This window comes from Musca domestica, unplaced genomic scaffold, assembly GCF_030504385.1.
Source record: "Musca domestica strain aabys unplaced genomic scaffold, Musca_domestica.polishedcontigs.V.1.1 49, whole genome shotgun sequence".
In the NCBI taxonomy this organism is placed as follows: Eukaryota; Metazoa; Arthropoda; class Insecta; order Diptera; family Muscidae; genus Musca; species Musca domestica.
Window position 1 is genome coordinate 3,101,997 of NW_026712344.1, and position 26,137 is coordinate 3,128,133.

Genomic DNA, 26,137 nt, shown 5'->3' on the forward strand with positions numbered 1-26,137 from the left:
GGATGAAGGAATGGAGTCGAATTTTGATATGGATATCTGTACAGATATCTGAGAGAATGAACTGGTTTTGGGATATGCATACTATGATTGCACTTAATGGTACTAAATTTGGTAATGGGTGAAGTTACAGAGCTAAAAAACCTAAAATTTGATATCAGGGATATGGGAATTGTTTTGAATTTACTACTTTAACTTTAACGAAAAGAACTAAATTCTACTAAATTTGCTATTTTGTGAAGGGATAGAGCTGAAATTTGATGTTGAAGTCACTGTTAGTTTCTTTGGTTTACAATTAGAGACGTGGAAATAATTTTGGATATAACAATGTTGGTAAACTTAAAATGGAAAGTTGTTGAAGATTTCAAGCGAAATGTAAGCATTTCCCATTATTCATTCCGAAGAAGGAAAAACTTGAATAATATATTATACCTGTGAATGTCTGAAAATTTATTACGATGAAGTTTTGATTAAAAAAATTGTCCAACTGACCAAATTGTGCGTTTTGGGAACTAAGAAGGCCAAACATAATATAAAATGAATCGAATACCCGATATAGTCCAAACTTGTTCCGTTGGAATATTCATGTCGAACGTGGGTAAGAAACTATCATGAAAAATATTAGCCTAATTTCAAGTTATTTAGGTTTATTTATTAATTTATTTTTTTATACCCTCCACCATAGTATGGAGGGTATATTAAGTTTGTCATCTCGCTTGTAGCACCAAACAACAAATTATATATATTCTTGATCAGCATAGAATTCTATGTCGATTTAGCGATGTCTGTCCGTTAGTGGACATAACTCTAGCTTCCGAATAAAATGAAGTTGATTGATAAAATTTTACTCAAATGTATATTATGTCTACAGGATTATATTATGTATATTATGTCTTCATGATTTTAGCGACATTATTCACCGGAATTTTTTCAAATTTGGTATTTGAAGTTCGAAATGGATACTACAGCCTAAGACAAAAATTGTGTGTACCGGTCCAGGTCTTTGTATCGCCCCCCTATAACGGTACCTCCCGATATTCGGTATTTTGATTATTTTAGCTACACTATTTACCGATTTTTTTAAGTTTCGCATTTAAATATTTAAATAAATATTTAAAGTAGCAAATGTAGCACTTTTAAGATTTTCACAGATTTTTTAATGGATTTTATTGTTATTGAGAAAGTTAGGCCCGACCGAACTTACAGCTTTACTATACTATGGAGGGTATATTAATTTTGTCATTCCGTTTGTAACTCCTCGAAATACTCATGTCAGACCCAACAAAGTATATATATTCTTGATCAGCGTAAGATTCTAAGACGATTTAGCTATGTCCGTCTGTCTGTATGTGTGTCTGTCTCTCTGTCCGTCTGTCTGTCTGTTGTAATCACGCTATCTTTCGAACAAATTGCGATAGAAGGCTAAAATTTTGCACACATGTATATTTTGCCAGTAGGCAGGTTAAGTTCGTAAATGGGCCATGTTGGTCCAAGTTATCATATAGCCCCCATATAACGGTACCTCCCGATATTCGGTATTTTGATGATTTTAGCGACTTTAGCGACAAGACAGAAAATTATCTTCGTATAGCCCCCATATAACGGCACCCCCCGATATTCGGTATTTTGATGATTTTAACGACATTATTTACCGGAATCGTTTCAAATTTGGTATTTGAAGTACGTAATGGATACTACATCCTAAGTCAAAAAATGAGCCATGTAGGTCCACGTCTTCATATAGCCCCGATATAACGGTACCCCCAGATATTCGGTATTTTGATGATTTTAGCGACAATATTTAACGGAATCGTTCCAAATTTGGTATTTGAAGTTCGTAATAGATACTTCCGCATAAAACAGAAAATGGGCCATGTAGATCCACGTATTCGTATAGCCCCCATATCCCGTACCCCCCGATATTCGGTATTTTGATGATTTTAGCGACATTATTTACCGGGATTGTTTCAAATTTCGCATGTGAAGTTCGTAATGGATACTTCAGCCCATGTCAGAAAATTGTCTGTGCAGGTCCACGCTTTCGTATAGCCCCCATATAACGGTTGATGATTTTAGCTACATTATAAACAGATTTTTCTTCAAGTTTCGCATTTAAATATTGTAATAACTTATGACAAAAGTTGCCTATGCAGGTCTAAGTCGTCGTATAGGCATTCGGTATTTTTAAGATTTTAACAGAATTTAAACGGATTTTTTTTTTGAAATTGGCAAATTTGTACCAAATGGTGAAGGCCCGGCCGAACTTACAGCTTATTTACTTGTTCTTTTTGAAACGTAATCTATAGCAAGAAGAATTAAGTTTGAAATCTTGATAATGTCACTTTACAGCTTTTACTCGTTGGGGATTATATATTTTAACGAGTGTAAACAGTGTAATAGATATCGCATTTATTTACCACAAATTTTGCTATAATCTATTAAATACATTATAACGTAAAACAAATCAGGTTTTCACTGTAGTTTTCCTTGACTTTTCTTTAGCCCTGACGCTGTTGACAGCGATATCTAGATTCGTAATGTTCATTGCAAAAATCATATGTGAGACTGCAATAATCTTAGAAATTCTTCAAAACGATGTAAAAAATGTGAAGAAATAAAAGAGGAGACAACAACAACAACATTGCAAAGTGTATTTTTCTTTGCCATCATTGATGTTGCTAATTTTGTTTGATGCTTATTTCTAATGATTTGTTGTCCCTTAGACCTTCCTTCGGTAATAGACACACACACACACACTACACACCTATTGCAATAATTTGTGTTGATGAGGAAAAACAAGTTTTCAAAGTTTTCCTCTCTGCTTGCTTGTCGTACAGAAGACAGCAGACCATGACGATTTTGGCTTGTATTGCAATAAATTTATTTAATTTTTACGACATTGTTGTACTGCTGAATGTTGTTGTTGGTGTCGCTTTTCGTTCAGTGGTATGTTTCTCTACACACCAGATAAAGTCAATAGAATTCCCATGGCATTCGCATTGATGATTGGATTGACTCAATGATTTTTGTGGTGTGCAAAGTTTTCTTGGTGTGTTTTTTTTTTGCTTTACATTTTTTTTTTTGATTTTTCACTGCAATATTTGTGTGACGCTTTGTGTACTACGAAGCTACTCGCCCAGTCCGAGCGAGGAGTACATATGCTGTCAATAGTTTTTTGTTGCACAATTTGTACATTGTGTCATATAAATGTATAACGAAAAATATCTCTGCATACGTCATAATTGTTTTAAATTTGGCAAACATTGTATTTTGAATTAAATGTATTTCAGATTAAGCTAGATTAATCGGCAATGTTTCTATTGGGGGACGTTTCATTTATAGTATAATTGCGGGCCATTTGAAACGAGTGCCAACAACTCGATATGTTATTACACACTTAGATTCAACTCGGTGCATATTAGATGTATTTTTGAATATATTTGCTGTAACTGAATAATTTTTAGTATTTTTGAATATCATGGTAGCATGTGTTGACTCTTCTGAATATATAGTAAAAAATGCAATTTTTTGGACGGATAAAAACGAATTATTTAAAGAGTTGTTTCGAAATTAAAAAAGGTAAAAAATAAAGTAGACATAATTTACTGTCATTGTCATGTAACATATCTTCCTATATTCCCCAAGATCCTCGGATTTATATCTCCATTACGTCCATTCAAGCAGTCGAATTCTGTGATAAATTTGTGTAATCGGCCCACTCCTTCTGGTACTTCCCTCACAAAAAGTCAAAATTTTCAAAGAACGTATTTTACCTCATAGAAAGGGAGAGGATCATACGATTTTGTTCAAACTTTGCAAATCCTCATATTTGTGTCAGTGATCGGTTAGGTCCGAAAATAGGCAATATCGGCCCACTACAAAGGGTCAACATTTTGAATATACGTGGCGACATAAAAAAAAATGCAACAAAGTCAAACGCCATAATTTTACATTTTTTTATACCCTCCACCATGGGTAGGAGGGTATATTAACTTTGTCATTCCGTTTGTAACAGCTCTAAATATTCGTCGTAGACCCCATAAAGTATATATATTCATAATCAGCATAAAATTCTAAGACGATTTAGCGATATCCGTCTGTCTGTCTGTTCGTCTGTCTGTCTGTCTGTCTGTCTGTCTGTCTGTCCGTCTGTCTGTTGAAATCACGATAGAGCCCACATTATTTGACGTAGACCTTTGAAATTTGGCACAAGTGTGTGTATTGTCCCTAGGATGGTTGGTATTGAAAATGAGATATATCGGTCCACGTTCTGGTATAGTCCCCATATAACGGTACCTCCCGATATTCGGAATTTTGATGATTTATGCCACATTTTTCCACGGATTTATCTGAAAATTGGTATTTGTAGGTCATGACGGGTCCCTGAGCGTGTGGCAAAACATTGCATGTATAGGTCCACGTTTTGGTATAGCCCCCATATAACGGTACCTACCGATATTCGGTATTTTGATGATTTATGCCACATTTTTTCACCGATTTGTCTGAAAATTGGTATTTGTAGGTCATGACGGGTCCCTGAGCGTGTGGCAAAACATTGCATGTATAGGTCCACGTTTTGGTATAGCCCCCATATAACGGTACCTACCGATATTCGGTATTTTGATGATTTATGCCACATTTTTTCACGGATTTGTCTGAAAATTGGTATTTGTAGGTCACAACGGGTCCCTGAGCATGTAGCAAAACATTGCATGTATAGGTCCACGTTCTGGTATAGTCCCCATATAACGGTACCTCCCGATATTCGGTATTTTGATGATTTATGCCACATTTTTTCACTGATTTGTGTAAAAGTTGGTATTTGTGGGTCATAATGGGTCCTAGCTCGTGTGGCGAAACATTGTAATTATTGGTGCACGTGTTGGTGTAGCCCCTATATAACGGTACCTCCCGATATTCGCATTTTAATGTTTTTTGCCACATTTTTTCTAATGTTCTTTTACCCTAGGGTGGAGGGTATTAAATGTTTGGCCCGGCCGAACTTAATGTTTTTTTACTTGTTTTTAAATTTTATTGAATGAAAGCAAAAAATGTCGGAAATAGCATCTAATTTTAGAATAAGTTTAGATTTGTTCGAACTGGTCACCTTTGGCACAAATTATGGCCTTCAAAACGGCCAATGAAGCCGTTAACGCTTCCCGAATGTTGCTCTGCAGTATTTTGGACAATTCCCGGCGAAGCGCTTGCTTGAGGTGATCGACAATTTGTTATTTTTTGCTTTCCAAAGGTTTGGGTGCCCTAGGTTTTAATACACTCTCCAGAATATTTTCGCATAATATTCGGCATTTATTCTGATGCCACGGTCGATTAATACGAGCGGAGAGCTTCCATCGGCTGTTATGGCGGTCCACACCATCACGATGGCCGGCGTTTCCGCCGAGTTCTGATGGCCAAACGAAGGTGCACATTTTCAGCTGACCTCTTTGGCAAGTAAACACGATCTTTTTTTTTTTTTTTTTGTTTACAAACTACTGGACAACGAATGTTTTCTCATCGGAGAAAGCCAAATTCGGCAGTTCACCACTTTCGGCCAAGCGAAGCAACTCTTTAGCTCTTCTGAGTCTATTTTCTTTCTGTTACGGTGTAAGTTCTTGCAATTTTTGGAATTTCAATGGCTATACCCCGAGCTCATTTTAAAATATTTGCCGAATGGAATATTGCGATATGTTCAGCTCACGAGACATTTTTCGGCCACTGCCACGCGGGTTTCGATCAAGTCGATTCTTTACTTTTCGAACCATTTCTGCCGATGATGCTGTTTTCTTCCGTCCACTTCCTTGACGTCGGGCTACGCTACAAATATTACGGTAACGAGCGATTGTACGAGTCACAAAAGATTTATTCACATTTAAATGCTGGGTTGGTTTTCCAGCCAAATATAAAGAAATCACACTATCACGCTTGAATTCCATCACGAATAACTTTTTTTTCTGAAAAATTCTCACCAAAATGCTTTTGTACGCTTGTACGCAATATAATGATCTGTCACTGGAATAATTTTAACAGCTGTCGGACGAGTGACTTAGAAATGACAGCAGTCTGAAGTTGGTTGCAGTTTTTTCATCTCACCCTGAATAGTCCACACTTGGCACGTTGCAGTAATTATATCAGACGTATAAACGAACAGTTTAATAGGGTATACATCTATCGGAAAAACCGATTTCTACTTCTTAACTTGTTCTAGTGAATTTAAAAATATATATAGCCTATATTTCTATTTTTATAAAAATTCACGTAAAGTGAATGAATAACAGCTCTATACCTTGCGAGCTTTAGCTAATATTTTATGCATCAGAAATGCTTATCGTGAACCAAATTCTTGGATATGTTCTTGTGATATTCGCATATAATGTCTACACAGAATTAATTACATGTCAATTTAGATTTATGCAAAAGACCTTAGAGTGCCACATAAAAACCAATGGTCAAAAATAAAAAAAAAAGTTAAACTGCTTTCACTTTATCTGAAAGATAGTCACTTGATAATGATTTTAATACGTCTGGGTTCCCAAAAATGGCCCAACCAGTAAGGTTGCCCAACTTCAAGAAATTAGGAATAATGCAACTGTGTACCGAAGTCTTATAGCGTCAAATATATTTTTAAATATTCCACAATTGATTTTGTTTATTTAATTTTTATTTAAATAAAATTAGTATATTGGGAAATAACCGAAAACATAATTGGAATGTTGGAGTTATTCCCCAAAATTGAATCTAAGACAGTTGCAACCATGGTACAATAAAAAGGTAAGGCGGATTATTATTAGCTGATTACAATTTTTTCTAAGTATGCCCGATTTCTGTCTTATTGTTTTGAAAAAAAAAATAAATAAATAAATAAAAATAAAAAAAAAAATATTTTCAAAATCAATGATTGGAAGAAACGCACATAGCAGCGCGGAAATTAAAGGTAACAACCATTTTTGCATTGGAATTGAAAGATTGATCAAGTGGGATAATATTTTTGGAAGAAAATCCCGCAGTTCATTCATCTTTCGCGCTTTTTTATAAATTTTCAAAATTAGGAAAAAATTTAAATAAATTAGAACAACCATGGTTGCAACTGAATTTGAAATAATTTCAATTGTGTATATGTTTTGATGAGGTAGCTTTGGTCTACCTTGTGGCATTGTGACATATTCCCACTTTTGCCTCCCCAATCAGTAGGCAGTTTGATGTACCCTAATCTACAGAAATACAGCAGCTTTAAAATGATTTTAATTGATTCTGTATTGCGTCATTGTTTTTGTTTATCTCTTTCTCTATATTCTTGACATCACCTATGTATGACGATCACAATATAGTTGTTTACTACACATACATGCATTCATTTTGTTTTCAGAAAAAATCTAAACAAATTAGTATTGCACAAAATCCAAACTTTTCAAATATGAAGAAGGTCACGAACAATCAGATAAGTCAGTTCAAAATATTTAATGGGTTTTAAATGAATTGCTTGGCAACATATAATCATATTGAGATTTTCTTTTTTTTTTTTTTCTTTCGCTCCATTGGAATGGATAAGGATAAGCGAATAATTTCCAGGACAATCTCGATTCGCCGTGCATCAAACATAGTCCTTTCAAAATTTCGGACGGTATCTCACGAATAAATGGTTCAATATTGTCTTTCGATGCGTCAATTGAAGCGGGCTCATCTAAAAGCGTTAAATCGAGTCAAGCTGTTGAATTTTGGTAAAAAAAGGTTGGATATCATCCTACGATAGCTCTGACCACCGTTACGATTCGAAGAATGGACAAATAATGTTACCAGCTCACAAACCGAACAAAAAAGTGACTTTTTCTGGATGCATTTGTAGCTTTTGCAATGCCTCTAGCTGATCTTCACTCCAAAGTCGATAATTCAGATTATACAGGGTGAGATGAAAAACTGCAATCAACTTTACAATGCTGTCATTTCTCCGACAGCTGTTTAAATTATTCCAGTGACATCTCATTATATTGTTTACAAGCGCACAAAAGCATTTTGGTAAGAATTTTCCAGAAAAAAAGTTATTCGTGATGTAATTCAATCGTGATAGTGTGATTTCTTTATATTTGGCTGGAAAACCACAAGTGGCTATCGTTAGAGCACTTCAGCATTTAAATGTGAATAAATCTTTGTGTCTCGTGCCATCGCTCGTTATTAATCGACGGTGGCACCAGAATAAATGCATAATAGTATTGCGAAAATATTCTGGAGGGTGTATTAAAGCCTTGGGCACGCAAACATTTTGGCCGCATACCTTGGATATTCCAACCGGACTCAATACCATAGCACTCAGCACGCGCTACCCAATAGTGGTTACAGAATGAGGTTCCTCGCTTCATTTCCAGATTTCCACATTTCCACAATGGCCACCAAAATCTCCGGATACCAATCCGTTGGAGTATTGTGTCTGGAGTATTTTGGAAAGCAAGGTTGGCACTAAAAATACCAAAGTGTCGATCAGCTCAAGCAAGCGCTTCGCCAGGAATGTGCTAAAATACCGCAGAGCAACATTCGGGCAGCGTGTGAGACTTATTTTAAAATTTGAAGCTTTTTCCGACATTTTTTTGCTTTCATTTAATAAAATTAAAAAAAAAAATGTAAAAATGATGGCGTTTGACTTTGTTGCGGTTTTCTTATCTCACCCTGTATACGTACCTATTCAGCCAAAATTGAGCTTCGTGGCTGAACTTTCTTAACTGACTTTAAAAACTTGACCAAACACTTATATTTCTCCTTGAATATTTGGTATTGAAAACGAGATGTATTTGTACATGTTTCGGAAAATCGCCTATACACCGATAAGCTCAAAATTTTTAGAATTCGCATTTTTGCAACATTTCTAATCATTTTGGTTATTTCCTCTCCAAACATTGTAGATATTTTAATAATAGTTGTTTTTTTTTTATTAATACCAACATTGTTTTAATTTAGCCACTCTTTGCCTAGTTTCCTTTTGACGAGAGAATCATAAGTACATTTCATACCATGTTGTAATCTAAAACTGTAACATTGTCTTTTCTGACAGACGTCGGCAAACAATGGTCGCACAATGGAGGAACGAAAGCTATCCCAAATATGCTGCTGTACTGCGGGCGGCGGACATAATGACAAATGTGTGTGTGTGTTTTTTTTTTTTTCAAAATCTTTACTGTTCTTCACTTTACCTTGACCCGGAATTTTCATTTTACATTTGTGCGAATTTATTTTCCTCTGGTTTTGTTTCTTGTTATTGTATTTTGGCGTGTTCATTAGTGTTTGTTGTTGGGTAGTACTGCTGCTACTGGTGGCGGTGGTGGTAGTGGAATTTTCTTAACATTGTTTGGATTGTGTCAGTCGGCCTGGCCTGTCTGTCTGTCTGTCTATCCCCCCATGAGAAAAGACAAAAAGTGAGCAACTAATTCACATTACGTGCTATTATGTGTACAGCACAACATTATATCTACAGTGATTTGTAAAAGTTAACATACAGCGTGATTATTGTGTTTTTTGGGATTTTTAAACTCTTTTACTGCGGTAGAGATGAGTTCGATTGTATTCCCTCGGCACAACATCCACATACATGCTGAGGGACGATAAATGTATTAAAAAGCCAAAAAACTACGTTGCCAAATTTAAAATATTTGTCGGTAAAATTTTTTTTGACAGAAAAGTGATTTTAATATTTTTAGTTAAAAAAAAAATTCAAATGAGTTTCGGCTTATAACGTTTGCAGTATCTTTCAGCAGAAGTCTTTTAAATCCATAGGGCCATTGTGATGATGAAACAGTGAAGTTTAAGGATCGTTACCTATATATGTCAATAAAGATGCGGCTCTGAATGTACTGCACTGTACATCAAAAATCTAAGACGTCCATTATGTGTTTGGATTCTGGGCATTATTATTAATATCGTCCGACTCATAGAATACCATTACTCCTTACAATATAGATTCGAAATTTAGTTCAAAAATGAACAAGTGTTCTATACCTCCCTAATGAATCGTGACTAAAACTTGACATCATTACAGGTCTCTGCAATATACAGGATGAGATGAAAAAACTGCAACCATCTTCAGACTGCTGTCGTTTCTAAGCCACTCGTCCGACAGCTGTTAAAATTATTCCAGTGATAGCTCATTATATTGTTTACAAAAGCATTTTGGTGAGAATTTCAAAAAAAAAGTTATTCGGAATTCAAGCGTGATAAAGTGATTTCTTCATATTTGGCTGGAAAACCACAAGTGGCTATCGTTAGAGCACTTCAGCATTTAAATGTGAATAAATCTTTTGTGTCTCGTACCATTGCTCGTTACCGTGATACTGGTAGCATAGCCCGACGTCAAGGAAGTGAATGGAAGAAAACAGCAACATCAGCAGAAATGGTTCACAAAGTAAAGAAGCGACTTGATCGAAACCCTCGTGGCAATGGGCGAAAAAAATGGCTCGTGAGCTGAACATATCGCAATATTCCATTCGGCAAATATTAAAAAATGAGCTCGGGGCAAAGCCACTGAAATTCCAAAAATGCAAGAACTTACAGCTAAAGCAGCTAAAGAGTTGCTTCGCTTGGCCCAAACTGTCGAATTTCGTTTTATTCGATGAGAAAACATTCGTTATCCAGCAGTTTGTAAACAAACAAAATGGTCGTGTTTATTTGCCAAAGAGGTCAGCTAAAAATGTGCACCTTGTCCGCAGACCTTGGACTTTCCAACAGGAAACGCGCCACCCAAGAATGGTTACAAAATAAGATTCCTCGCTTCATTTCTATCGCACAATGGCCACTAAAATCTCCGGATACCAATCCGTTTGACTATTGTGTCTGGAGTATTTTGGAAAGCAAGGTTAGCAAAACTATGGCGTTGGACTTTGTTGCAGTTTTTTTTATCTCACCGTGTATATTGGTATTGACAGTTTACAGGCAGTTTCGCTTTGCATAGTGAATGAAAACAATCGAATACTTATTCGGCCAAAATCTATCTATCGGACCCCAGATAGAAATGTATTGGACATGAAGTTTTCAACGTTACACATTATTCTGCTAAGCTAATGTTTTGTCATTCTATCATGGAAATGTAACGCGGTTAATTTGATCTGTAACTACAAGACATAGCATGTTTTCCACTGTTGTTTGAGTACACTCAATGAAAATACCTTAGTACATACGGTGTTCAGTCATCCCATACGTCTTTGTCAGTGTCTCTTGCTTATAAATATTAACCACCAGCTACTAAGTAAATACTGTAAAACATATGATTCGGGATAAGATCTCCAGGGTTAATTTGTAGGCATCAATTTTATTCTAGCAGAGCCGGAGTCGAACTGCCGTGGTCGGAATTACCATAATTAATACAATATCCACTTTCTTGCTCCGGCTTAAGACTCAGATTCCGACCTCCAAATAAACAATATTTTTTTGACGAACCCTATTGAAATTGTTGAGAATCTATTCAAATTTAGATATAGCTACAATATTTATCTTCAACCGATTTCGGGTTCATTGGGCCCAAATGGACTAAATTTTGGCAATTTCGACTGAATTCATTCTAGAAGTAAGTACTTCAAATTTGGTGAAAATCGGTTCAGATATAGCTATATCCGCCATATTTCATCAAATTTGGGGTTATAAGTCCCTCACATGCGTATTGCGTGGTCCACAACAATACTCTTTGGTACCACATATCAGATGCAGCTCCGAAATAAGTTTTTAAAATGTTGTCAAAATCGGTTCAGATTTGGATATAGCTAGCTCCCATATATTTTTTTATCCCATTTCAGGTTTTTTGTGCACAAAATGTACTGAATTTTGAAAATTCCGACTGAATTCATCCTAGAAACAGGTACTTCAAATTTAATGAACATCGGTTCAGATATAGCTATAGCTCTCCCATATATATGTTTTATCCGATTTTAAAATGATATTTGATACCGGACATCGGATACTGCTCGAAAAAACCTCCGTCAAATTTTATAGAGATCGGTTCTGATATTTTATACTTTCGATATGCATTTTTATCCGAATTTCCGAATTATTGTTCATACGCCGCTCGGACAATTCTTTATAAATCCGGTTCTATATTACAGAATAATTTTTCTTCTTTAGCCACCCCTCACATTTTTCCACAACCAAGTAAACTATAGTTCCATTTTTTGCACATTTTTCTCCTCCAAAGATTATTTTTATTTTTGTCTTAACATTCAACTCAATGCATACAAAGAAAAAGATACCAATCAACACTAAAAAGTTCAGCTACCTTTGACATGTGTTGGTGTGTGTATGTGTGCGCGGCGGAACAAGAAAAAAAAGCAACCAAATCGTAGGCTATTTAAGTTTCACTAGAGCACGGGAACACAAGCGCATTCATTGATTCGAACCAAACAACAATTCAGTTGCTTTTATTGTTTTTATTGTTGACTATTATTATTGATTGTTGTTGACGACTCGACTTGTTGTTGTTGTTGCTGCTGCTGCCGTGAGTTTGTTCTTGTTGTATTATTGTTCAGTTCTCGTGCCGGGAAAGAATTATGGTCTCCCTAAGAAATGGGTGACGAGAAGAGGTGTGTAGTGGAAGATGGCTGGCTGGTGGCTGGATATATGTAAATTGTGGGTGGTGTTGTGGTTGTTCGTTTGCAGGAAAATTCTAAAAATAGAAAAACTATTTCTTTATTGTTATTATTACTACTATTTCAATATAAAAAAAATTACTGGAACCAAATGTAAAATAATTGCCTTGGATGATTGGATATGCATGCAGATGTTAGATAATATAATCTATTTGACATATATACAGCGTTTTTTATTTGTATATTTATGTGGTTGTTTGCACTTGTTGTACGTTGAATAAGGATTATTTGAAAAGTAAAACTGTAATGGAAATAGGTAGCTAATCATTTTTGGTTGTTAAATTGTAACATTGGGCGTGTACGACGTTAACCAAATAATTGTTAATTTGTACAGATTATTACAAAATGTTGCCCGATAACAGTAAATTAGAGCGAGTGAAGAGAGCAATTTTGACAGTTGGAGTTACTGGGAGTTTGCAAATTCTTACTGGAAACAATTTCTCAGTATGAATTATCCAGCTGATTAAAAATCACCTGTTTTATTACTGTTTAAGAATGTCATCAAATAACTATAACAATTAGAATTTAATTTTTATACCCTACAACACTATGTGTTGGGGGTATTATAAGTTTGATTGGGCCAGAATTAATGTAACACCTCGAAATATTGGTTTCGCATATAGGAAAGTATATATGGTTCTTCCTAGCTCGCCGAGCTGAGTCGATCTAACTATGTATGTCCGTCCGTCCGTCTGTCCGTCTGTCCATGTTAATTTGTAATCACTCTACAGGTCGCAATTATGGCCCGATCTTCACGAAATTTAAAATGTAGGTAGGGTTAATGTCAGAATAGAACCCTATTTCTTTTGGAGATGATCGCCAAATGTTTAGGGGTTGAAATGGACCAAATACTGAAAAAATGTCGTATTTTGCAGTAGCTATACAGGTCGCAATTATAGACCAATCGACACGGAATTTCGCATGTAGCTAGATTTTAGGGCGGGGAAGAAGCTTACCAATTTGGGTGGTCATCGGATTATATTTATCGGATAAAATAGACCATATCTTTTGTATTGAAAAAATTCGAAAATTTTCATTAAACCGTGAATATTTTAAATCCCAGCGAAATCACAAAGCCATGACAGGGTTACTTCTGATCTTTACATTGATGTTAACATCCAACAAATCGGATTTATAGCAAAATATGTGCGACATATATGTCTATCAAAGAAGATATGCTTGAAAGATCTCTTTTATGTCGAGAACGGCTGAACTGATTTCGACAGTTCTCATTAATTCAGAATGGCCTCTTGGCAGGAAAGAAAAAACGTCTAAAAAAATCGCATAAAAATATCTCTCTAAAGATGAAAATATTGATTTTGTAAATGTTCTCATATTTTTTCAATTTTGTCATATTTTTGGCATATTTTCATTTTGAATTAAACATTTGGTAATATTTCTAAAGCTAACAAAACTAAGTAGTTAGGATATCAGGATATCATATACAGATCGCATTTATGGCCCGATCCTTACGAAATTTTGCATGGGGATAAGATGAGGGTCAGAATAGAAGCCTACTCTTTTTGGAGATGATCGCCATATATTTAGGGGTTGAAATGGACAAAAAAAAACTGCAAAATTGTCAGCAAGTCGTAATTATCGCCCGATCCTCACGCCCAGTTGTATGGGGGTTATCGGACATTGCAAAAGCCAAGCATTTTTGGATGGCGATCCAAAAATATTCAATGTGTGAAATAGTTTGCCAACTTTTGTATACAAAATACGAAAATGTCCATTACAGTGACTTCTTGGAGAATTCACAAATACTGGAAAGACGCACTTCTGACTATTTCGGTAACGCTGATTTCGTTGAAGAATATAGTCAAATGTATGTATCTCATATAGATGCGATTCAGACAAAAACCAATAATAAATGTTAATCTTCTGCCACTTCTGAGAGATTATGGGTCTTTGGGAAATATTGGTTCCAGATCTAGGAAGACCATTTACGTGCAACATCTACCAATAAATTGGAAATGAGCAAATTAGTTTAAGTTGCTATTATTCGAAAATTAGAGAACGAAACCTGATGGTTTTCTCTTATTATTTGTCACAATATCTTGTGGAATTCTTTCGAGTATCTCGCCTATATAAACTATCGTTTATTATAGTGTTGTAGGGTATTCAACGGTCAGCCCCGCTCGACTGTAGCCTTTGCTTACTTGTTTTATTTAATTTTCTCAACAATATAAAAGTGTTAGTGTACACATTTTGTGAAAAGGGGATTTTAATGAGTGTTATTTGATAACTTTTTGCAATATTTGTACGTGAGAGGGAAATCTCTGTTAGTTCGAGTTACTGAGTAATTTTTACTGAAAAGATATCGCACACTCATACCTAGTATTGTGCTTCCATTATTCATGCTTTGTATTACGCTTTTTAGATGTTTATATTTTGAGAATCAAATATTTTTTGGTCTCGGTGATTTCAACAAACAGTGCCTTGGCTATTGTAGATTAAAAGTCCTTTCCTCCCTGTACAGGGATTTAAAGACGCGACGGTTTTTGATTTAAACAAAACTTTAAATATTAATTCTTTAGGGAAAATGGAACTATATACCAAGAACATTAACAATAAACAGTGTGTATCGCTTTCAACGTGAAACAATTTCATGACCAATGTTTTGCAAAAAAATATAGAAAACGGAATATGTTTAGTTTTTTATATTTTCAAATATTTAAACTACCAATAATGATGAAACTTGTGCTTACTCCAGGGTTTTACACAAAATTATGTATGACGCGCCAATATGTACCTATTTATTTATTATAATTCATTAAATCAAGTGTGTAAATGGGATACTTCGGTCAAAAATGTGTACCAAACCTTAATCACTACAAAGTTTGGTTACTTGTAAGGAGACCAACAAACATTCTAAAGATATAACTTCTGGTTCTCTTAATGAAGACCTATTGGTCTTGTAAATATTTTTATTTTTTATTTCTTTAAGAATAATATGACCCTCCAATATTTAAACAATCTCTCCCTTCAGATAACAACATTTTTTACATTTTTTTAAATGTTATTGAAGGGAAGCAAAAAATATCAGAAATAGCATCAAATTTTAGAATAATTTTAGATTTATTCGAATTGGTCACCTTTGGCACGAATTAGGACCTTCAAACGGCCAATGAAACCGTCACACGCTGCCCGAGTGTTGCTCTGCGGCTTTAGGTGATCGACACTTTTTAGTGCCAACCTTGCTTTTCAAAATACTCCAGACACAATAGTCCAACGGATTGGTATCCGGAAATTTTTGTGGCCATTGTGCGCTGGAAATTAAGCGAGGAACCTCATTTTGTAACCATTCTTGGGTGGCGGGTGCTGAGTGCGATGGTGCTGAGTCCTGTTGGAATGCGGCCAAATAATATTCAGAATTTATTCTGATGCCACGGTCGATTAATACGGGCGGAGAGCGACCATCGGCTGTTACGGCGGCCCACACCATCCCCATGGCCGGGGCTTGAGTTCTGGTGACCAACCGAAGGTGCACATTTTCAGCTAACCTCTTTGGCAAGTAAACACGATCATTTTGTTTGTTTACAAACTGCTGGAAAAAGAATGTTTTCTCATCGGAGAAAAACAAATTCGGCAGTTCACCACTTTCGGCCAAGCGTAGCAACTTTAGCTCTTTCCAGTCTATTTTCTTTCTGTTGCGGTGTAAGTTCTTGCATTTTTTGAAATTTGAATTACCCCGAGCTCATTTTTAAATATTTGCCAAATGGAATTTTCCAATATGTTTAGCTGACGGGCCATTTTTCTTTCACTGCGACGCGGGTTTCGATCAAGTCGCTCCTTTACTTTTCGAACCATTTCTGCTGATGTTGCTGTTTTCTTCCGTCCACTTCCTTGACGTCGGGCTACGCTACTAGTATCACGGTAACGAGCGATGGTACGAGACACAAAAGAGTGATTCACATTTAAATGCTGGAGTGCTCTAACCATAGCCACTTGTGGTTTTCCAGCCCAATATGAAGAAATCACACTACCGCGCTTGAATTCCATCACATATAACTTATTTTCTGGAACATTCTCACCAAAATGCTTTTTTACGCTTGTAAACAATATAATGAGCTGTCATTGGAATAATTTTAACAGCTGTCGGACGAGTGGCTTAAAAATGACAGCAGTCTGAAGTTGGTTGCAGTTTTTTTTATCTTACCATTTGGTGTTTAAGCCCCTCCAACTCGTAATTTTCACTCTACAACAATGATATTTGGTACCAGATATCTAATACAGTTCAGAAATATCTCTGTCAAATTTTATCGAAATCGGTTCAGATCATAGATATAGCTTCCATATATATTTTCACCCGATCATTTTCCACCAATTATGTGAGATTTTTTCACAATCAACCTAATTTTTACATCGGTTCCTCTATTGCTCCGGTATATGTTTTTCAATATAATCCTTCTCGAAGTCATATCATGCACTCTATAACAATGTTATTTGGTACAAGATAACCAAATGCCTCCCATATATTAGTTATCTATGATTACAAATTATATCTCACAAATATTTTCAATATAATAGTGTATTTTAAATATGCGTAAAGGTGTAGAGTATCATATAGTCGGCCCGAACGTCCTTTCCCCCCCTTGCCGGGTTTTTAAATATTTTAACTGAACCGAAATAAGAATCACCAGTTTTGTATAATAATAAATACAAATATTTTTATTTTTTAAACTCTGTAAAAACCGTTACCACCGATACTGCATAATTGTATTTCGGCCTGCAGACACACTGCAACCAGACTTCTCCTGTGCCCAGGATCATTTACATGTAACTTCATGTAACATAAAATATACAAAAATTAAAAAGCACACACAATTTTGTACTAATATTAGTACAACGTACTTGTGGTGTAGTGGCAGCAAACCAATGAGGTCACCAGACAGAAGAAGTAGTCAGTCGTCAACAGTCATGTTGTAGTAGAGTACCATGTTGTGGTGGGGAGCTTTATGTGATAAGCATTACGTTTTTGTTTTTGGTCTTTTCCAGCCAGTCAGTTGTCGTCACAAGGCAAACACAAATGTTGTGTACCAACAAAAAACAAATGGCAGCGGTGATACACTCGCACTTACAATGCAGTGCAGGGATTTATCTGTGAGTGAAAAGCACTTCTTGTTTTTTTTTTTCTTCTTCTTTTAGCAAATACTGTTTGGGAAAAAGTGTCATTATTGTTTGTCATTTGGGTATCCTTTGTAGCTTTATCCATTGGGGGCAAATAGAATGGGTTAATCTCTACCCACCAAGAACCCAGAAAACAGATGAGGCTACTTTTTTCAAACTTTGTGTTATTTCCCCTTTTTATTTTTGGTCTTTCATTTAGACGTCATAGTTTTATTGTATTTGTGATTTGTCCTTAAACCACACCAATGTTTCAATACCTTATATAGTATAAGTACATATATATATATAAAATATTGAGCTTTTACGTCACATTTGGAATTTGGTGGTAAAAAAAGTATTAAGCAAATAAGTAAATCGGCGTGAAAACCTAATCTTCTGACTACACTTTTCTTTGTGGGTATTATTACTTTAATGTTTGCATGTCATTTACGCTTTACGTTACTGACCTTCATGTACGAAAGGGTTTTTGGAAAATTCGATCTTGAAGGTTACGAAGAGTTCTAAAATGGTACTGATGAAATGGTACCATTTGGTATTATGTGAACGGATAGAGTTAAATCTTAAAAAGTGGTATGAGAATCAAACGTTTGATATTTAAAGATGGTACTGCATATATGTAAAAAGTGTGGATGAAGCTGGGATTTGGAAAGCTTGCACTAGGTCCCTGTTGGTGGCAAAGGAAGGGTTTTGAGAATGTGCGCTACAAGTGCACGAAAGGTACTAAATAGTTCTACGTTTGGTACAATTTGATATTTAATGAAGAGATAGTGCTTGAAATCTGTGATTTCGTATTAGGATCGCTGTTTATGTGTAGCCCATACATATGGAGGTGGTTTCGAAAATGCGTCCTATATTTGTAAGAAAAGTACAAAATGGTACTAAATTTGGTATTGGATGTGAAGGGATAGAGCTGGTAACCTCAAATTTGTTGGTATCTAGAATAGAGATATGGAGGTGTACTAGAATTGTAGAAAAGTACTAGGTTTGGTAATTGTTGAAGGAATAGATCTGCAATCCTCAAATTTGATTTGGATGACATTTGATTTAGATGTCACTGTTAGTGTCTGGGGTTCCCTCAACAAAAATGGAAACTTTTCAAAAAAAAAAAAAATGGTTTTCCTTACAAAGTTTAGAATGCCATCTTTATTAAAAATACAATGTCATATTAGAGCATAATAAATACGATTGGTGGAAAATTTCGTATTGTCATCAGTCTTCTCCAAGACTGCAAGAACAATCCTAAGCAAAATATATTGATTGTGCCGAGTATATGATACCCATCTTCGCTTTGGAATATCTTCATATGGTTTCGGTCACTTGTACATAAATTCGCTAAAGTTGGACAACCTAGTGTGGTTAGTTGAAATTTAATTGAATTTAACAGAAATACGGGTGAGATAAAAAACTGCAACAAAGTCAAACGCCATAATTTTTACATTTTTTTTTTTAATTTTATTGTATGAAAGCAAAAAATGTCGGAAATAGTATCAAATTTTAGAATAAGTTTAGATTTGTTCGAATTGGTCACCTTTGGCACGAATTATGGCCTTCATACGGCCAATGTAACACGCTGCCCGAATCTTGCTCTGCGGTATTTTGGCTCATTCCCAGCGAAGCTCTTGCTTGAGATGATCGACACTTTGGTATTTTTTGTTGCCTTCAAAATACTCCAGACACAATAGTCCAACGTATCCGGAGATTTTTGTGGCCATGCGTGCGCTGGAAATGTAGCGAGGAACCTCATTTTGTAACCATTCTTGGGTTGAGTCCTGTTGGAATGTCCAGGGTCTGCGGTCAAAATGTTTGCATGCTTTAATGCACCCTCCAGGATATTTTCGCGATAATATTCGGTAATTTATTCTGATGCCACGGTCGATTAATACGAGCGGAGAGCGACCATCGGCTGTAATGGCGGCCCATATCATCAGCATGGCCGGCGCTTGAGTTCTGGTGGCTAACCACATGGTGCACATTTTCACCTGACCTCTTTGGCAAGTAAACACGATAATTTTGTTTGTTTACAAACTGCTGGACAACGAATGTTTTCTCATCGGAGAAAACCAAATTCGACAGATCACCACTTTCGGCCAAGCGAAGCAACTCTTTAGCTCTTTTGAGTCTATTTTCTTTCTGTGGTGGTGTAAGTTTTTGTACTTTTTGGAGTTTCAATGGCTTTACCCCGAGCTCATTTTTCAATATTTACCGAATGGAATATTGCGATATGTTCAGCTCACGAGCCATTTTTCCGCCACTGCGTCGCTTCTTTACTTTTCGAACCATTTCTGCTGATGCTGCTGTTTTCTTCCGTCCGTATTACGGTAACGAACGAGCGCTGGTAGGAGACACAAATTATTTATTCACTTTTAAATGGTGGAGTGCTCTAACGATAACCACTTGTGGTTTTCCAACCAAATATAAAGATGTCACACCAACACGCTTGAATGCCATCGCGAATAACTTTTTTTCTGGAAAATTCACTGTCACTGGAATAATTTTAACAGCTGCCGGAAGTGTGGCTTAGAAATGACAGCAGTCTGAAGTTGGTTGAAGTTTTTTAATCTCACCCTGTAGTAAAGGTATAAAAATAACATATTCCCTCATAGATTATGTCGTAAAGGACTGCAGTCTGAGTTGTAGCAGTTTTGAATAGAAAACCCTTTGCAAGTTTGTGTGGGGTTTACGAGGTTTTTATGGATAATCTTTTGTTACTAGAAAAGTTTGTAAAGGAATGTTAAATATATAATACCTATTAAAAATTTGTTAACTAATCGCTGAAAATGTCAAGACTTCCTTTACCCTATTGTCTGACAGAACTAATTGACTCTTTTGGCTTTGTCATCGTCCCAACGCTATACGCCAGTCCTTATGATGTGGGTGTAACCAATCCATCCAGTAATACACTAAAAATGACAAAAAAAAGAGGAACAGCTGTTGCACCAATGTAAAGTGACACACGAAATGTGTGTGTGTGTGTGTTTACAAAGCAACATTTATTGTGGATGATTTGTTTGATTTGATGTATCGATAGAATGGGAAATATATTGCACTGTTTGTTTGCTTGCAAGGTCCGATTTTTGTCGGTTTAGGGTATACAAACAAATGCACCCTGTAGTATAGCTAGCTTTTAATGTGACATGACAAGGCTATGCTGCTGTCAACCTTGGGAGCAGAATTATTGATCAAACCATCTATATCTTAGTTTAGATTCAGTTTGACATCATGTAACTATTAATTTTAAAGTTATTGTTTTTGAGAAACATTCTTAAACAATTTTATAAAAATGTATGTTTTATATTGGCCAAAGATGCTTGAACGGCATTACTGTCCAATATTCCAGTTGTTTAGTTAATATCTTACTGCTCATGAAAATAAAAATAAAATATATCTAATTTTGCAATTTATATTTACATTTTTTTTTTTAAATTATTTTACATAAACTGTAATATTTCATTTAATTTTCTTTGTTCTGTTGCAGGTAATGGAGAAGCTAGTTGGTGCTTCTCACAAATAAAAGGAGCCTTAGATGATGATGTTACCGATGCAGATATCATTTCCTGCGTTGAATTTAATCACGATGGTGAGTTGCTGGCAACTGGTGATAAGGGTGGACGTGTCGTTATTTTCCAGGTGGGTATCAAATATGCACCACAAAATTGGTATTTTATAACTAATAGTGTTTTCCATTTTTAGCGCGATCCTGCATCGAAAACGGCAAATCCACGACGTGGTGAATATAATGTCTATTCGACATTCCAATCGCATGAACCCGAATTCGATTATCTCAAATCGTTAGAAATCGAAGAGAAAATCAACAAAATTCGATGGTTAAGAAGAAAAAATCCTGCACACTTCCTGCTTTCGACCAATGACAAAACCGTTAAATTGTGGAAAGTCAGCGAGCGCGACAAATCCTTCGAGGGCTATAATACAAAAGAGGAGAACGGCCTAACGAGGGATCCACAAAACATTACCGCCTTACGAGTTCCTTCTGTTAAACAAATCCCTCTGATGGTCGAAGCATCACCCAGACGCATTTTTGCCAACGCCCACACCTATCACATCAATTCGATTAGTGTTAATTCAGATCAAGAGACTTATTTATCGGCAGATGATTTACGAATCAATCTGTGGCATTTGGAAGTAACCGATCAAAGTTTCAATATTGTCGACATCAAGCCGACAAATATGGAAGAATTGACCGAAGTGATAACAGCAGCTGAATTCCATCCAACCGAGTGCAATGTCTTCGTGTACTCAAGTTCAAAGGGCACAATACGTTTGTGCGACATGCGTTCGTCGGCATTGTGCGATCGGCACAGTAAACAATTCGAAGAGCCAGAGAATCCAACAAATCGTAGTTTCTTTAGCGAGATCATTAGTTCAATAAGCGATGTGAAATTAAGCAATTCGGGTCGTTATATGATCTCAAGAGATTATTTGAGTATTAAAGTATGGGATTTGCATATGGAAACAAAGCCCATTGAAACGTATCCGGTAAGTGTTGACGAAAATTATGCGTACTTCTTAAAAATTCTAACACATTTGGAATTAAACGTAATTAAAATGTTGGCCCCCAACTTTGTTCCACTCGATATTTTCGCATTCTGACACCCAAAAACCTTAAACACGATACGAATGATTCGGTACAAGTGATATGGGTTGTCATTTTTTTTTTTTTTGCACCTGCACTCCTTTTTTCAGAGAGAAGGCAGACATAATATTATTTTGGATCTATGGAAGCATGGAATTATTGCCTGAACTTAAACATTGCGTTTTCAACCATTTGCACGGAATTTTCCATCCAACTTTTAGGATGACATCCTAACCGAGCCCTTGACATAATTTTTATCCCAGCTTTTGGCGATAAATATATTTGATTAATATGTTTTAAACAAATAATGGTAATTTAAATTCGAATGGTATTAGGATACATGAATGTGAATTCGGCTGAAACATATATCCCCTATATATTTTTAGGAAATTTTTACCAAAATTGAAGTCATTTTTCTAGGTAGAATTCCGTGACTTGATTATTTTTTATAGGATATTATGCATTTGGTTTTACAAGAAGAATGAAATCGAAACAAGTTATACAGGGTGAGATAAAAATGGTATAAGTTTTACATTTTTTTTTTTGAGTGCGATGGTGCTGAGTCCTGTTTTAATTTCCAAGGTCTGCGGCCAAAATGTTTGCGTGCCCATGGTTTTAATACATCCTCCAGAATATTTTCACGACAATATTCGGCATTTATTCTGATGCTACGTTCGGTTAATACGAACGGAGAGTGACCATCGGCTGTTATGGTGGCCCACACCATCACCATGGCCGGCGCTTGAGTTCTGGTGGCCAACCGAATGTGCACATTTTCAGCTGACCTCTTTGGCAAGTAAACACGATCATTTTGTTTGTTTACAAACTGCTGGACAACGAATGTTTTCTCATCGGAGAAAACTAAATTCGTCAGTGCACCACTTTCGGCCAAGCGAAGCGACTCTTTAGCTCTTTTGAGTTTATTTTCTTTCTGTTGCGGTGTAAGTTCTTGCACTTTTTGGAATATCAATGGCTTCACCCCGAGCTCATTTTTCAATAATTACCGAATGGAATATTGCGAGCCATTTTTCGGCCACTGCGACGCGGGTTTCGATCAAGTCGCTTCTTTACTTTTCGAGCCATTCCTGCTGCCATTTCTTCCGCCCACTTCCTTGATGTCGGGCTACGCTACCAGTATCACGGTAACGAGCGATGATACGAGACCCAAAATATCTATTCACATTTAAATGCTGGAGTGCTTTAACGATAGCCACTGGTGGTTTTTCAGCTAAATATAAAGAAATCACACTATTACGCTTGAATTCCATCACGAATAACGTTTTTGTCTAGAAAATTTTCACTAAAATGCTTTTGTACGCTTGTAAACAATATAATGAGCTGTCACTGAAATAATTTTAACAGCTGTCGGACGAGTGGCTTAGAAATTACAACAGTCTGAATGCAGTTTTTTCATCCCCCACCTTCCTTCATTTTGTAAAATATTAATTCGCTTCTTACATTGTGGATACAAATCAATGACAATGTTGCAATTTTACATTGAAAATCGTTTACAATCGTTTCTAATAATTGTTCATTTTTTCGTTTCAGGTCCACGAATATTTGCGGGCTAAGCTATGTTCTTTATATGAGAACGATTGCATTTTCGATAAATTCGAATGTTGTTGGAATGGCAAAGATACCTCAATAATGACCGGCAGTTATAATAACTTTTTCCGTGTATTTGATCGTAATGCGAAAAAAGACGTTACTCTAGAGGCCTCCCGAGACATTATCAAACCGAAGACGGTGCTAAAGCCACGCAAAGTTTGCACTGGCGGCAAACGAAAAAAAGATGAAATCAGTGTTGATTGTTTAGATTTCAATAAGAAAATTCTACACACCGCTTGGCATCCGCAAGAGAATATAATCGCTGTGGCAGCCACCAATAATTTGTTCATATTTCAGGATAAATTCTAGCCTACATTCATTTATTATTATTACCACTACTACTACTACAAACAATATTTTGTTATTATGATGTACTCTATAATATACCACACACACTTTGAAACAAAAACAACAACAAGAAATCCAAACAACAAAAAACTCTTTCCTCCTTCAAAATAAGAAAACAAAAACTGAAAAGAAAAGAAAACAAAACAAAACAACCACTAAAATCAACAACAAAAAGCCTTTCTATTCTTAGATTTCTTAAAGGAACAAAAGAAAATTCAAAAAACAATTATTATTATTATTATACATAAAAAATGAATATTTTTCTATTGCATCAATACTAAAATTTATTTTCTGTTCTGTTCCCCACACAACACAACTGTTCTTAAGTTATATTTTTTTTGCCCCACCATTATTTTGTTGTAATATTTTGTTTCTTTGCTACTAAGTTGATTTTTTTCTCCACCCTAGCCTAACCTCAAAGCTCTTGATAAATTTCCAAAATTGTTTTTCAAACTAGAAAATAAAGCTTTATAAATATTCTTTAAATATAATTCTAATCCTGTCTGCCCTCCCTAACTGTCTAACTATCTCTCTTTTCCCCCTCTTCTCCCTCTCCACATCCACTCTATATATCTCATTGTCTATTCTATAATTATTTTTATTATTATATTATTATTAAAAAACATATGCCATAGTGTCAAAAACAAAAACAAAACAATGCCTTTTTCTAAAAAAACAAAACCAACAAAACAAAAAACATACAACAACGTACTCTTAAATATTTTTGTTTTTATAGGAAATACTTTAATTTTATAAAAAACTCAAGTGAAAAAGAAAACAAAAAAAAAATTAAATAAACATTAAGCATAATAATTATAAGCGTTTCTTTTTAAAAGAAAAAAAAACGCTTAGTTTTTTTGTAATGTTAAAATAACAAGATAAAAACAAACAACAAATTACTTGAAACAAAAAACCAAACAAAGCAACAAAAAACAAATTATTATTATAATAAAATATTGAAAAGGAAAACAAAAAAAAAAGAAGCAGAATAAAAGAAACATAAAAGAAATCCTCCTTACCGCTTATTTACTATCCTCTCTTTCCCCCATAAAATCTTCTTCATCCATCTGGAAAACAAAACAACAACAACAACAATAAAGAAATAATAAGAATAAACTTTAATAATAATAATACAAAAATAAAAAAAATACAAAAACAAATTAAAAAAACTTATGATTTTTATTTCCCATTTTCTGTTCATGTTTTGGTTTGTAAGTTTTATTTCAAGTGTTATTAATATTTATAAAAGTATATATTAATAAAAGTGTTGGCGAATCTGTTAAAGGGAACAGCATTGTGTTTAAAACAAATAGAAGTTTGAATAAAATAAAAAAAAAAAACAAAAAAAAGTCTGGGATTGGTATAACCATAGAGCTCGAAATCGATCGATTCAATCGTTGGTTTGTCTTCTTTTTAATATTTAGTTAGTTATTTCAATTTGTTTAGTTATTTTTTTTTAAATAATTTTTAATGATGATCTACATTATATAAAATATTTTCAGATGTAATTGATCATTTATTCCAGGGACGACAAAAAACTATTATTTATTGGTCTCTCTCGTTTCAAACATATTTTAGCACCTTCCAATTTCTTATGAAACTGTTTGACTTAGAAACTTAATTTGATTCGTATTTGAACTACCCGGCAAAGTGTTTAATACCAATCATGATGTTCAATCATCGGTGCAAGTCATATGTTGATGAAGGAGGAGAATTAAAATATGTTCTTAATGTTTTTGACCCGAAAGTCCGGGTCCAAGATCCTTGCTATACCAGGATCCACTTACCCAAAATATACAATATAGGTATCGCTGAAATAGGTATGAAAATTAAAAAATAGGTAGAATAT

At 35.2% G+C, this 26,137-nt stretch overlaps 1 protein-coding gene across 5 annotated transcripts in view; it reads left to right on the forward strand.

The window, feature by feature from the left end:
* Positions 1-25,282, forward strand: part of LOC101891046 (protein phosphatase PP2A 55 kDa regulatory subunit) — a 112,345-nt gene extending 87,063 nt beyond the window's left edge. For all 5 annotated transcript variants that reach the window (XM_005179579.4, XM_059128011.1, XM_005179581.4 and 2 more), the window contains 3 exons: positions 21,217-21,368; positions 21,432-22,235; positions 23,881-25,282. In XM_005179579.4, coding sequence (XP_005179636.1) covers positions 21,217-21,368; positions 21,432-22,235; positions 23,881-24,249 — 1,325 coding nt within the window. In that variant the 3' untranslated portion in view covers positions 24,250-25,282. The remainder of the gene's footprint in view (positions 1-21,216; positions 21,369-21,431; positions 22,236-23,880) is intronic.
* Positions 25,283-26,137: the final 855 nt, after the last annotated feature.